Source organism: Benincasa hispida, chromosome 8 (genome assembly GCF_009727055.1).
Source record: "Benincasa hispida cultivar B227 chromosome 8, ASM972705v1, whole genome shotgun sequence".
NCBI classification, from domain to species: domain Eukaryota; kingdom Viridiplantae; phylum Streptophyta; class Magnoliopsida; order Cucurbitales; family Cucurbitaceae; genus Benincasa; species Benincasa hispida.
This window is the reverse complement of record NC_052356.1, coordinates 27,232,340-27,246,465: the sequence shown is the minus strand read 5'-3', so window position 1 is coordinate 27,246,465 and position 14,126 is coordinate 27,232,340. Positions and strand designations below refer to the sequence as shown.

The following is a 14,126-nucleotide window of genomic DNA, read 5'->3' as shown; positions in this document are numbered from 1 at the left end:
GCAAACAAAACTCAAATAATATATGAATGTGTGAGTGATCAAAATGTTTGTGGTTTGAATAACACCGTCCCCACATACTTAAAAGTCATATAATATAGATTACTAAGCTATAATATATGAATTAAAAATCACAACTTTAGATATACATAAATTAAAATTAAAAGGAAAATATAATTGAATTATGATAATATAGTTATAAAAAATGAAACTTGAAATATGCATTAAAAGAAAGAGTAAGAAGAGTATTACGTTGATAGATAATTGATTTAAAGTGTTTCATGGGGTATCCACTTCGAAAAGCGAAAGGCATATTGGCCAACACATAAAGAGCCGTATTGCCTGCTGGATCCACCATTTCCAACAGCGAATTATCAAATTCAATCAGTTTCAGAACCACATCTGTAAACCAAAGCAAGCCCCATTTACAAATATCTACACAAACACACATAAAAATCTTTATCTATATTTAAAACCAGCTGGGAAACATAAAGTGAAAACTTTTGTATAAAGGAATTAAAAAAGAAAGAAAAAGAACAAACCAAAATTTTCACGTTGAATGGCGGCGCATGAATGATGGGAGTACCCTTCCGATTGGTCCAATTCCTGGAGGATCGAGAGAAGAAATCATCACAATCTTCTAGGAAGTAATTAACAATGTGAAGATGTCCACATCTTGCCGCTGAAAACAGAGGAGTTTCCCAGGGATCATTCAACGCCAGCAGATCCTCTTTGTTGAACTCAACCAACAGCTTGACGGCGGCCAGGTTCCCCACGATGGCAGCCTCGTGCAGCGGTGTGTTTCCGGAACTGTTCTTCCACGACACTTCGTCCATTCCGGAAATGTGCAGCAGCAATGATCTGAGCGGCTCCTCTTCTCCGCTGTACACCGCTAGATGCACCGCCGTGTCTCTGCTGGCTGTCATCGCAGCCACGATCTTCGTCTCGTCTTTTAATTCTTCCTTCACTTTCTTCCATTGCTCTTTTATCACTGCCCCGTAACAAAACGGTTCCGTTGTCTCCGAAGGTTCCATTCTGTTTTTCCTCTCCTCTTTTCAGTCTTGATTTTTATTAATCCTCATGTACAAATGCAGATATATATATACACACACACAGACACATGTAGCATCTCATTCACAAAAGATTTTCACAAACACTATTTCTTTGCTTCTTCAACTAATAAAGCTTCTATTCTCTCTATCCTCCAACCCAAAAATACATTCCTCCATGTTTGGGAAAATTGTTGTTTTTAACCTAAAAAGATTTTCACCTTTCAAAATAAACATTTTTTTATAAGAAAAAAAACTACATTTTCTTAACCTATTTCCTACTTTTTCAAGTTTTGATTGAGAAGATTGTCCAAAATATCCAAAAACCAAAACTTCACTAAAAAAAAGTTGGCCTATTTCGACCATTAAACCTTTGAAAAATGTTACATTAATTAGAGAGATCGAAAACCCTTTGAAAAAAAATATTATATTTATCAAAAGACATTAAAACAAACCTATGATAATTATCTTTTCTTTATCGAAAATTATTAAAAATCTTTGAAAAATATATTATATTTATCAAAGAATATTAAGAATATTTGAAAAATATATTATTTTCTTTATCAAGGAAATTTAAAAAAACTTTGAAACTTTGATTACTTTGACTTTGTCAATAATTTGGACGTTTATGATTAGGTCTGTTTGGTTTATGGTGTGGTTTTCAATTGATTTTGGTTTTTGATTGATTTTTTTCTATGTATTCTCTCTGTAAATTAAGGAATGATCATGTATTATACTTTACATAGTTGTCAAAAAGAAGAGAATTATTTACATTTGTATATAGTACCGATTCTAGAGTTTATTTTCAATCCATCAGGGGATGATCTCTGTAGTCCCTTCAAAACAGGAACTATCCAACTGTTTCCTTCTACACTTGCCTCGGCTTCTGTTGGAGATAAATTTGTTTGCGTTAATCGATATGCGTTGATGGTCATGGAATGATATGAATAGTATGCAGTATGCGTTAATCATGTATGCGATGATCATGCGTTTCTGTCACAAGTTTTCTTGCTCTCTCGCCATGTATAACGAGATCACAAGTTTCTCAAGATGATCCGAGGTCGAACATGGGGACTTGCAACTAAAAGATGATTGTAAAGTAATGTATTTGAGGTGGAGAATAAAAATAAAAAGAAAGAAATTGATTAACTATATACTACTCCTACTCCTAGCTAAACAGACTGAACAATTGAAGTTTGACTATGAAAATCTGTAGAGATGCGACAACTGTTAACGCGTAATGAGATGCATGGAGAAGTAGAGTTGTGGAGAAGATATCACCAAGTCCTTAAGTTTGGTCGTAAGGGTAATCCCAGCTCGCCACACTAATGCACCGCACACCTCTCGGTGGTCAGCCACATGCTTTATATCTCTATAACGCATGGTTGCGTTGAGCATAAGATTATTCCTATCTCTAGGAACACTGCTTACTTTGCTTAATGAGTTTCACTACTTATTCTCGCGGGCAGTTGGTTATAACTATTCCGCTCATAGACAAGCATTGTGATAGCCTCGCACTAAGTAAACGGGATTGATTCAGTATGTTCGCGCAACACACACCTCTTGGTGGTTTACTACATGCGTCATATCTCTATGCCGCATGATTGAGTATGCGATAACTCTTGCAATATGCACTTATCTCATTGCGTTGGAAGAAAAAGATGATAAAGTAGAAGAAGATGATGAAAATGATGTTGAAGGATAAAGAGATGCATTGATTACAAAATTTATTAATGTCTTAAGCCAAAATGTAATACAATACAAAGGTGAAAAGAGAGGTGGAAGGCTAGATGTAGGCAATCTCTTGCTTCCATCAGATGTGTGTCAAGGCTGCTGGTGGTGCAATGGATGGACGATGGAGTAGTCTCTCTCGAGCTCTATCTCTGGCGAAGCTCCGGTTGTCAATCGGAGGAAGTTGTGGAAATGAAGAACTCTCAAAGAATTTCTGCTCATGCTCTCATCTGTGATCACAAGGATTGCCCAAGGTAGAAATCCTGGATGCTTGAATTTGGGCTTCAATGCTCTATTTATAGAGCTCAAACGCCGACAACTTTGATAATCCTGCTCTGAATAACTGTTATTACTGATGCGGTAGGTGAGAATGCCACCATGATCTTTTCGCTTTGATACTCCCGAGGCATGCGTTCATAATAGTTTCTTTTGAAGGATCAACGCAATCCACCCACTCTTTGCGATCATACCTTCTATCATGGCTATCACTCTGTAGTTGCGACATTTCATGTGATCGACTTTTCTTTATTGAGATCAGCGCATGCGATCAATTTTGCGATGGTTTGAGATCAACACATGCGATCGAGTCCTACGACAACTACAAAATAGACACTTTGACGCAAGATAATGCATGATATAGGGTTAGCGGGCATTTTTAGTGCTGATCAATGCAAGTTCATTATTCCACATGAATTCTTAGCAATATCAACGCATGTTCTGCTCATCAACCCTTATAATTCTAAGTAAAAAGTTGCAATAGCTTGTATTTCTACCAGCTATCAGCTTCGTGAGAAACAAATTTGTCCATAAAATTATAGAGATCCAGCTGTTTAGAGAAAGAGAGAAATCAGCAGGGTAGAGAGAAAGGGAAAGAGACTTACAAAGGAGTTTATTATCTCTTCAACAGTTTCCTTCAAAAAGCACGTATCAATCACAGATTGCCTGAAAGATTCCCAACATTTAGCTTGAACTATTTGATTCGTTATGATCTCAAAGACATTATATATTCAATATGAGTAGGAAACTGCTCATCTATTCCATTCACAACCTTTCTTCCATTTCCCATGAAGGAAATTATTAATCATTTTCGAACGTTCCTCCAATGTTGATGTTTGATTCTGATATCTATATATTCTGTTTGAGAAAACCATTACTGTAGGAAAACCTGACCCTTGCCCTCTGCATACTGCTTGGCTTAGGGAGCTTAAGGTCGTCTAGGAATGACCCTGTATTGCTATTAAATGGATTTCCTATTTCACAACTGTTGGCTAATCCGAGTGAAAAACCTTCTTTTTCTTTTAAGTAGGTTTTATATGTGTGTTCATAATCTTAAAAAAGGAAAAAGGTAGCCATTGATAGATACAAAACAAATTAACTTATTTTGAATTTTGTAATTCTTGCTAATGGAAGTTGCCTGATGGTCCTTTGATGGAAGTTGCTAAATTCTCTCTCTCCCATCCATTGTTTCCTCTATGGACCTACTCTGTCTCTACTCTCTTCCTTTCTCCAAAGGATTCTTTAAGTTTTACTTCATTTTACCTTACATTTCTTAGCAAACCAATATGTTACTACTTTCTTCTAATGAATGAATGACATATATGTGGAAGTGGGAGAAAAAGAGAGGGCAATAATTTTACTATTTTGATACTCAAGTTCAAATTTATGATTCAAATTGTTATATTCATTTTACTCCAGTTTGTCTTCTACATTATATTGGAGGGCTTTTGATTATTAGTATCCTAAGCGGGAGCGAGAGCAATTGCATCTCTAGGTGCATGGAATGCTATATTGAGACCACTAGCATTGAGGTATCTTCAACAACTTACATTGTTTTCCCTGGTTCTATATTTATTTTCCAGCTCTAAAATCTTTGATTTGCTTACATGTAAACTTTGGGTTAGTTACATTATTTTACATGATCCTAATGAGATTTATACTAAGATTTAAATTTTATCTTGCGTGGCTGCAAAGGAATGAACGTTTTCTTGATTGCATAATAGGAAAATTAATCTCGATTAATTATCCTCTTGATGTTGATAATAGCTATTATTCCAAAAGTTTTGAATAAATTAGCTTTAAGTAATAATTTGGTTTCGGGTAGTCTCTTAATTACTTTTTACAAAGAAGTATACCACATTTTTACTCTAAGCTCATTGTATAACATGGATAAAAGTTGGATGCAAATTGGAATCGAGTAATTTCATATTCATCCGCTCAAAATATTAGGAAATTCCACTATTTGCTCCCACACCGTCCTGGGTAAACATAAGTTGAAGCTGGTATTCTTCCTCAATCTTTGATTCAACAGCCTTCCAGAACCATATAAGAAGTTTTCTCCTCGTACGGCTCGAGGAAATTCAAAGTTATGTATAGAATTCTAATTAATGTCAAATAGATCCATAGATTATTAAATCAATTAGACTATGATTTAAATACTTTTTTCTTATTCTTTTGTTTTTTTTTTGAAATTTCATTAGTGCCAAAAACACAGACCTTCGTGTTTATAATTCATAAGTCCACAGAAAAAAAAAAAAGAATACTCGGGTTTCAGGAACCACAAGAATTCTTAGTTAGAATGGGATTCTAACTCTGTACCTTTTGAGATTTTGAGAAGAGTTGCTCTTTGGAGAGCACAGTACGATGAAAGTTGTAAGCTGTGATCGGGGGGAGTTATTGTCTATCGTTGGCCTCTATAGTAGAATCAGTCCACCGACCATAACTATAACGGTCCTAAGGTAGAAAAATTCCTTATCTGGTAAGTTCCCACCCGTACGAAAGGCGTAATGATCTGGGCACTATTTCAGAGAGAGGCTCAGTGAAATAGACATGTCTGTGAAGATGCGGACTACCTGCACCAGAAAGACCCTATGAAGCCTTAGTGTTCCCTAGGATTGGCTTTGGGCCTTTCCTGTGCAGGTTAGGTGGAAGGCGAAAAAGGCCCCCTAGCCTTTAGTGAGATACCACTCTGGAAGAGCTAGAATTCTAACCTTGTGTCAGGACTTACGAGCTTATTCAACACTAATAAACACTAATAGCAGTAGTGGTTGGTTGTCAATTCCAGTTGCTCGGATTTGGATACATTTATAGATCCAATTAAACTCAATTTATTGATCATTACATATAATTCCATTAAGATATTGTATGAAAGTAGGATTTCTTCTATTTTCTTTTTATTGGAGAATTGAAGGATTTTTGATTGGCTGAGTTCAAATCAAAGAAAGGTTTTTTGACCTACTTTATGTTATTAATTTTTCCCTTATCCCTTATATCATAGCAATAATAGGGGATTAATCACTCAATCAAATCAAAAGAAATACAATTATCTTCAAGAACAAAGAAAAAAAAATTGTTATGCTTAATATCTTAAGTTTCATCGGTATTTGCCTTAATAAGAAACAGTTTGAAAAAGTTCAATTGTCCGAAATGAATTTCTAAATCTACGGATTTATCAACATCAAGTTCATAAAAAAAAAAAAACCAAATTCTTGTCGGCAATTCTATAAGTTAATTATTTGTGATAAAAAAATTATGAAAATTTTTTGTCTTGTTTTTATTTATATTATTTTTCTATCGTATTTCGGGAATGACTTGTACCACATTACTAGTCATAGTATGAATATTGTGAGGAAGACTATTTTACCTCTTCTTTATTTCTTTGTTTACAAGTACAACCTTTGTAACTTCATGGTATACCCATGGATTGACAAGTTTGTATTTGGAAGGATGCAACTTCTTAATCGTCGCGGTTTTGACTCCTGCTAATAGTTTTGCCCACTCTTTGTTGTTACTATGCGATCCTGTAGCACAAGGAGATTTTACTCATTGGTGTCAATTAGGTGGTCTGTGAACTTTTGTTGCTCTCCATGGTGCATTCGGACTAATAGGTTTTATGTTACGTCAATTTGAACTTGCTCGATCTGTTCAATTGCGACCTTATAATGCAATCACATTCTCAGGCCCAGTTGTTGTTTTTGTTTCTGTATTCCTGATTTATCCACTAGGTCAGTCTGGTTGATTCTTTGCGCCTAGTTTTGGTGTAGCAACTATATTTCGATTCGTCCTCTTTTTCCAATGGTTTCATAATCATCCGGTTAGGATTGATCTAAACCAACTCATTATGTATACAATTCACCATGCCAACTATTAAACAACTTATTAGAACACAAGATAGTCAATAAAAAATGTCACCAAATCGCGCGCCCTTCGGGGATACCCTCAGCATCAAGGAATATGTACTAGGGTGTATATGCAACTCGTTTAGACCATGGACCGGGACAAAGGAAAGTAAAAAAAAATTTCCCCATCAGTGATAAGTACCGATGAATAGGACAAAATGAATGGAAGAACTTGTAGGATTTGAACCTACAATATCGGATTTTGGAGACCCGCATTCTACCGAATTGAACTAAGAACGTTTTATTATCAAACTAAATGCACCCAAATATATCTTCCATACATACATTATCATATAGAATAGCATAAAATTAAAAAAAAAAATTGATTTGATATATGTATGTTCAATTTTTATGGATCTCAATAGATCCTTCGTTGTTCAGAGGAGAAGTAATAGGTAGGAATGATACGATTGGAACCCGTGACATTTTGTACCCAAAACAAAAAGATCTACCAATTTGGAATTTTCCTTGGGAGGTATCGGGAAGGATATATATATTAACCATATGTTATATCACATATAATATAAATCATAGTTTATTATTCTCTCAAATAAGGGCATATTAGAGTCAACGACGACAGCGCTTTAAAAAGATTGCAAGGCGTTTGAGGCTTGACTAAGAATCTCGAAAGGGCGAAACCTGGCTACCCCGGCGAGACTTTGAGATAATAGAATGGCATATCAGGGAGTTAGCTTGAGCGGGAGCGAGTGCCTGTCCAATGGTAAGCGGGAATCTATATCAAAGCTTGAATACTAGACTAATGAGATAGAAGAAATGAATATCTAAGAAGATTCAAACTAGTCAATATCATAGAGTAGAAGAGTCAGTTGTAGTTGCATATAAAATTCAGAGTGGTTGTTCTATTAGATAGTGGATCTCATAAGGTGGATATGGAAATGAAATGGATCGAGGTCTTATGGTTATTTTGATTTTAGGTTTTTTAGTTATTTACTCTTTTCTTTATTTTTTTTCTATGCTAGTCTGTCTATTTAAATAAATGAAAATATTACAATATTTCATTAAATAATTTTGATTTTCTCTTTTTATTTTGATATTTTATATTAATATTGAAATTTCTTATATTTATTTTATATTTACATAATATAATTATATAATAATAATATAAATATATTATATAATATATGGGTTATAGAATAATTGGTTAATGTATTCCCTATTAATATTATAATTCTATACTATATTAAATAATTTATCGAATAATAAAGTTATTTTTAGTTATGTTATAGAGGATCTGCCCTAAGGGTATGGTAAGAATAAATTTTTAAAAAAATGAAATTTCTTACCATTCATTTTTCCTTATATATATATAAGAAAAATGAAGAGTAAGAAAAATAAAAAGGAAAACCTTCCACATAAGAATCTAAAAAATTCATGTCATAGGAAGACATCTAAAACTCTCGAATATCATTTGTAAGGGCATCCAATGATACCCAGAATTTTCCAAATGTAAGATCATTTAATATTACTGCAAAACAAACTTGATAAGATGTCCACTCCAAGGGAATCTTGAATATTCACGAAACAAACGACCTTCTTACTTAAATAGTTAGATTTCTCACTGATTTTTTTATATGATTAAATTCACATTGACATACAATTCTGCCTAACATGGACAATGGTCAACAAAGGTCCAAAAACGTGTTGGCAATTAATCTCTCGACGTTGTATATATATGTCGTCGAGGTTATCATCGGAAGAGATTGGTTGGGAGACTATCTCCTAATGCATCAAAATATACCATCATGATATAGAAGTATTCTCAATGCCTTACATACTACATTAGGAGTAAAATAACTCCCGATGTGTATACTCCATCATCAAGAATTACACCCTCTCTTGACGAAATTTGTGTTCGTCGGTAGTATTCGTGCTCCTGACTGTCTCATATATTCGTTGATAAGCTTCTATTTCTTTAGCACCTCTTTAGCACCTAGTCATGCATGTTGATTAAAGCACCTGTACTTCAATCGATTAATCGAGCAGGGGTAGCATTCCGGTCTTAAGCAAAGCCGTCCTGCTGTTACATTATCTCTGACGAATTATCTTTGTCATCAAGAGTTTGGTACAAGTTAGAGAGCATCTTATTGCTCCTCACTCTCGAAGGCACATGTTACAACATCGTGAAATATACTATTTGCCAATGGTGCTTCCTCCTACATGTGTCAAGAAATAGGGTGCTCAACATTTTTTTAAAAGAAACTAGTTAGATTAAATTTGAAATTTCAACAATATAATGACACGTGAATAGTCATAATAATACATCAATTTTATATTACCACAAACGCTTGAGTTTATTGTTCATACATAAATATAACAAAAGAAAAAAAAAAGAAATTAAATTACCACTCAAGTTTTACAAAACAAGATACTATTTTTGCATAAAGTAAAGTATCGTTCAAACACATGAAACATAACAAAAAGAATGGATTCTCAACAAGTCACACCATATAACTCCTTGGCATAATCTTTTAACTTGTGCATCACAAATCATCTGATAAAGCCAAAATTTTAATTTATCTTAATTATTAACCCCCTAATGCGCACACATATTTATATAAAAAAAAATTGGTGAGATGCACTCATATTTATGCAACTCATCAAGTAATCAATAAAAAAATGTTATGTGACAAACTTTGTTTTATGACAAAAAGAAAGCTCTATCAAGTATTACACTCTAAATATATATCAAATCGCATTCACAAAAGATTCATAACATTATCCTTCGCTTCTATAACTAATAAGCTTTCTATTCTCTCTCAAACTCAAAAGTACATCCCACCATATTTCTCCATTTTCTAATTTTTCTTTCATCTCCAACAGAGTTCTTAAAAGCATTCTTCTTTTTCATTTGTTTGAATTTTATGCTTATTTTCTAATTTCAATTTCTGTACTTTTTTTTTTTAAATGTTCAATAACTAAAAACAGACGTTTTAAAAGTTTATAGACCAAAACAAAACAAAATTCAAGTTTCGGATACCAAAAGTTAGGATTTTAGTTTAATTTTAAAAAATTTTACCGTATAGTAGTGTTTATAAATATAATTTTCAAAATTTTTACGCTTAATCTCAACCTTAATTTATCATAATTTGACTCTATTTAATAATAATTTTATTTTAAATTTTTTTATTTTTGAAACATAACTTTATAAACACTATTTCATTTTTTTTATTATATATATATACTTACTTTCTACCCATATATTTAAAATCCATGATAACTTTTTAAAACTAAAAGAAATTTGTTTTATTTTGAAACATGATGACTATGATAAAGACGTTGTGAGAAAACAAACAAAATTTTTAAATTTCAAAATCGAAAAACTAAACTTGGTTTGATATCCATTTGAATTTTTAAAAAACCAAGCTTATATGCATTTACTTCTATCTATTGATTTAGTTTCTTCATTTTGTTATTTAATTTTAGAAGTATTTTATAAAATGAAACTAAGTTTTGAAAAGTAAAGTCCCATTTAGTCCCATTTTATTTTTTGTTTTTTGTTTTTTTTTTAAATTAAGCATATGAACACTACTTTAACTTCTAAATTTCTTTCTTTGTTATCTACTTTTCATCAATAGTTTAAAAAACCAAGTAAGATTTTGAGAACTAAAAAAACAGCTTTCAAAAAGTTGTTTTGTTTTTTAGAATTTAGTTAAGAATTCAATCACTGTACTTAAAAACGATGCAAATTCGTAAGAAATGTGGATGAAATAGTCTTAATTTTCAAAAATAAAAATAAAAAATCAAATGGTTACTCAACGGGGCCTAAAAAAGTTATATATATATATATATTAAAANTTTTTTAATTTAATTTGAAATTAGATAAAATAAAATTAGGAAATTTAATAAAAAATCTAATAATTTAAATTAAATCTTATTTATTTATTTATTTATTTTTGGTAAAATTTGAGTAATCATTTAAATATTTAGTTAACTATGCAAGATGAAAACCATGGTAAAGAAATTGTATTAAAACAAGTAAAAGTTTTAAAAATAAAAAATAAAAATCACATGGTTATCAAATGAGGTATATTGATTTCCGGATTTCGATATTTGAAACATTTTAATCTCTATAATGAAAAATCCAATCACAATCATGAAAGGGGTATTTAGCTCACCAACTCAATGATTGACCTACCAATCTTAAATATTGATAGATTTGAGTTGGTATACTTTACCGATTCACCCCAACTCATTTTAGCTCTCTCTTCTTTCAATATTTTCAGTGGTCTCACTCATGGGCCATTATCGGCGACTACCTCTACCACACTCTGGGAGCCAACTCCGAGCTCCGTTTTAGGACTATTAATGTGTTTCACAATAGAGATTAAATCATTACAATTTTTAAAGTATAAAGATTAAAATTGTCATAAATCGAAAATGCAGGGATACAATATTATTTTTACCAAAAATTTTAGTATTAAAAGTGTTTCTATGATTTTTTTTCTAAGATTTTTTTGGTTCAAATCATCGGTTCTTTGCTTCCTGCTTCTACACTGCATCTCCTGCTTTTCACTTGTAGATGCAAATGATCACTTTTACATTGTATTTGAGTTGTACAAAGTGAATTATCAGAATAAAGAATTATATTCCTTCCCAATATAAAGGCAACTAATTTTGTTTAATATGTAAAAATTACTTTAGGAATATTAAACTTTTTGTAATATTCTATATTCTTTTCTCAAATTATTTATTTGTGCAAGATCTCTTTTAGTGTGAACCCCGAATCCCAATTTTACACTTAAGTGTATTTTCTTATTTAAATTGTCTTAATTTTTTCCTTAATTGTGTGTCTGTATTTAAATTTGTATAAATAAGTTGAGTAGGTTGATGAGAAAGTTAGTGTGGAATGGTGAAGAAGGAATGGGAAAAATCTAGAAAAAAAAACGTGTAGAAGTTGCACGGAGACAAACAATTCGCAGTAGCTAAAAGTGAGATCGTTGAGAGTGAGATCAGCGAGATCGTTGAGAGCGAGACCAGCGAGAAAGCTGGAGAGAGCGAGAGTGGAGAGAAAAGTTAAAGCTGGAGAAAGTGAGACCAGCGAGATTGCTGGAGAGAGCGAGAGTGAAGAAAGCAAGATTTTGAGCGAGAAGGGGGGAGAGAGCGAGACCAGCGAAAAAGTGGGAGAGAGCGACACTGCCGAGAGCGGAAAGAGCGAGAGCGCCTATGCGTTAGCCTTGCTTTGTCCGATTCAAACGTCATGCCCACGCCTCGCCAATAGATTGAACGACCGAGCAAGCTTCTCGGTGATGTATTTAGACGTGTTGGGGTGGATTATGCATTTAAAAACCCTAATTTGAATATAAACAAAGCTTGAAGACGTAAGAGCAAACGTCAATTAAAATCTAGGTGTCCGATTAAGAGAAATTCTTAAACCCTAAGAAATTGTGTTGGATGTGTTTGGGAAGAACACATTGAATCAAGGTGAAGTCAGCTTACGTTGATAAAGGGAGGATTAAACATTTGGTCATGCAGCCAAGTAGATGCTGTCAATTCCACGAGCAATTTGAACGCCTATAAATATGGAGTTGGGATTTCATTTTCAAATTACACAAAAATCATAAATTTCGTAGAGAAAGTAGAGGGCAGTGGGGGTTCAGAGGAATGTGTCAATTTTGGACGAGGAGATCTTCCAATCTACTTGTGCGTTTGGAGTGATTTTAAAGCCATCTGAAAGCTCTAGACGTCTAGTTTTCATAGTAGGGCTGTTGGAGGAAAACGCTCAAAGGAACCGGGCTGGAGGTTGAGAAGAAGACAGAAGGGTTAGACTGTCAGATCAGTCTGAGCCAGTCTTGAAGATTTTGAGATTCCGGCCAAACCACGAGGAATTCGGAGCTGAAAGTTTAGGGTAAGATTTCTAAGACATTTTAGAATAAGTTTGTAGAAGGAAGTATTTCCAAATAAAGTTCGAAACTATGAGTAATCTAAGTTGAAAGTTGAATCTGGATTCTAGGGGTGAAAAAAGGACCCGAGGAGCTACTAGAGTGAAAAGTTTCTAAGAGTTCGAGGTGAATGGCTAAAATGTTTTCAAACTAAAACGTTTTTAAGCTGTTTTGATTATAAACGTTTTACAAAAAGCATGTTTGCGAAAATAATTCTCATGCATACTAGTTTTCTAAAGTGGTTTCCAAGAAAGTTTGAATTGTTATTTGAATGCATGCATATTGTTGAAAAACTATTTACATATGTATATGTATTGATTTTATCTAGCATGTGTTACCATCTTTAAAGCCATGTTATATGTGTGTTATACTGTACATGCTTTAAAGAGAAAAGTTGTTCATAAATAGTTTTGATAAAATGCGATGCCAAGTACAAGGAGAAGGCATCCACCCAACTAGATACTGAAGTACAAGGAGAAGGTATCTATTGGTACTGAAGTACGTTTGAGAAGGTACTAAGCCAACGGGATACTGAAGTACGTTGGAGAAGGTATCCTAGTAGCTCGATACTGAAGTACAAGGAGAAGGTATCTGAGTAGTAGTACATAATGTGTGAAGGTACTTAGTGTGGCCACAGGTGAATAAAGTCAGAGATTGAGCAAAAGGGTTCTCTCTGGACTAGTAGTTGGTGTTGGGATTATTTTACCAGTTATACAGTACTTTGACTTGAGAAATGATTTTACTGTTTTATGTATAAAACAGTTTTATATAATTTATGCTTGGAAAATATTTATGCTGCAAAAGTTTATATTTCAGATAAAACTATTTTCTGAAATTATGCATGAGAATTTACTATGTTTTCTCGGTCACTCACTGGGCGTAAGCTCACCTCGTTTTCAAATGTTTTTGTTTTTCCCCCCCACAGGTAGCGGTCAAATCCTTTGAAGATAGCTCAGTATCTGTTCTACCACTAAAAAACGAAAAGACTTGTAACCGTTTACTAGGTGGTTACTATTAATATTGTACACATGTTATTGTTGCTCATATAGAGACTAGGGTTTGTGGGTTTTGGGACTTGTAAATCTAATGTTGTAAATACTCTAAACATATTAAGTTTCTAAGTTAATAAATTGTGGGCCTAAAGACGTCCCGTTGCATATGAATTATAATTGGTATCAGAGTTATTCTGCAAGAGTTATTAGGCAGTAAGTGTCAGCCCAAGGGTTGGTAACTGCTGCAGTCACGCCTTTCTCTAGGCTAAGAAGGTGGTCTGG

At 33.3% G+C, this 14,126-nt stretch overlaps 1 protein-coding gene across 1 annotated transcript; it reads right to left on the bottom strand.

Moving 5' to 3' along the window:
* Positions 1–259: 259 nt before the first annotated feature.
* LOC120082401 (serine/threonine-protein kinase TNNI3K-like) lies at positions 260–1,043 on the bottom strand. Its single transcript, XM_039037563.1, has 2 exons — positions 540–1,043; positions 260–399 (listed from the first exon to the last, which is right to left on the bottom strand). Exons 1-2 carry the CDS (start codon positions 1,029–1,031, stop codon positions 388–390), a joined length of 504 nt encoding a protein of 167 aa, XP_038893491.1. The 5' UTR covers positions 1,032–1,043; the 3' UTR covers positions 260–387.
* Between the last annotated feature and the right edge of the window lie 13,083 nt (positions 1,044–14,126).

Excerpts from the sequence above, each read along its gene's own strand:
- LOC120082401 (XM_039037563.1), bottom strand. The coding sequence starts at position 1,031 with ATGGAACCTTCGGAGACAACGGAACCGTTTTGTTACGGGGCAGTGATA.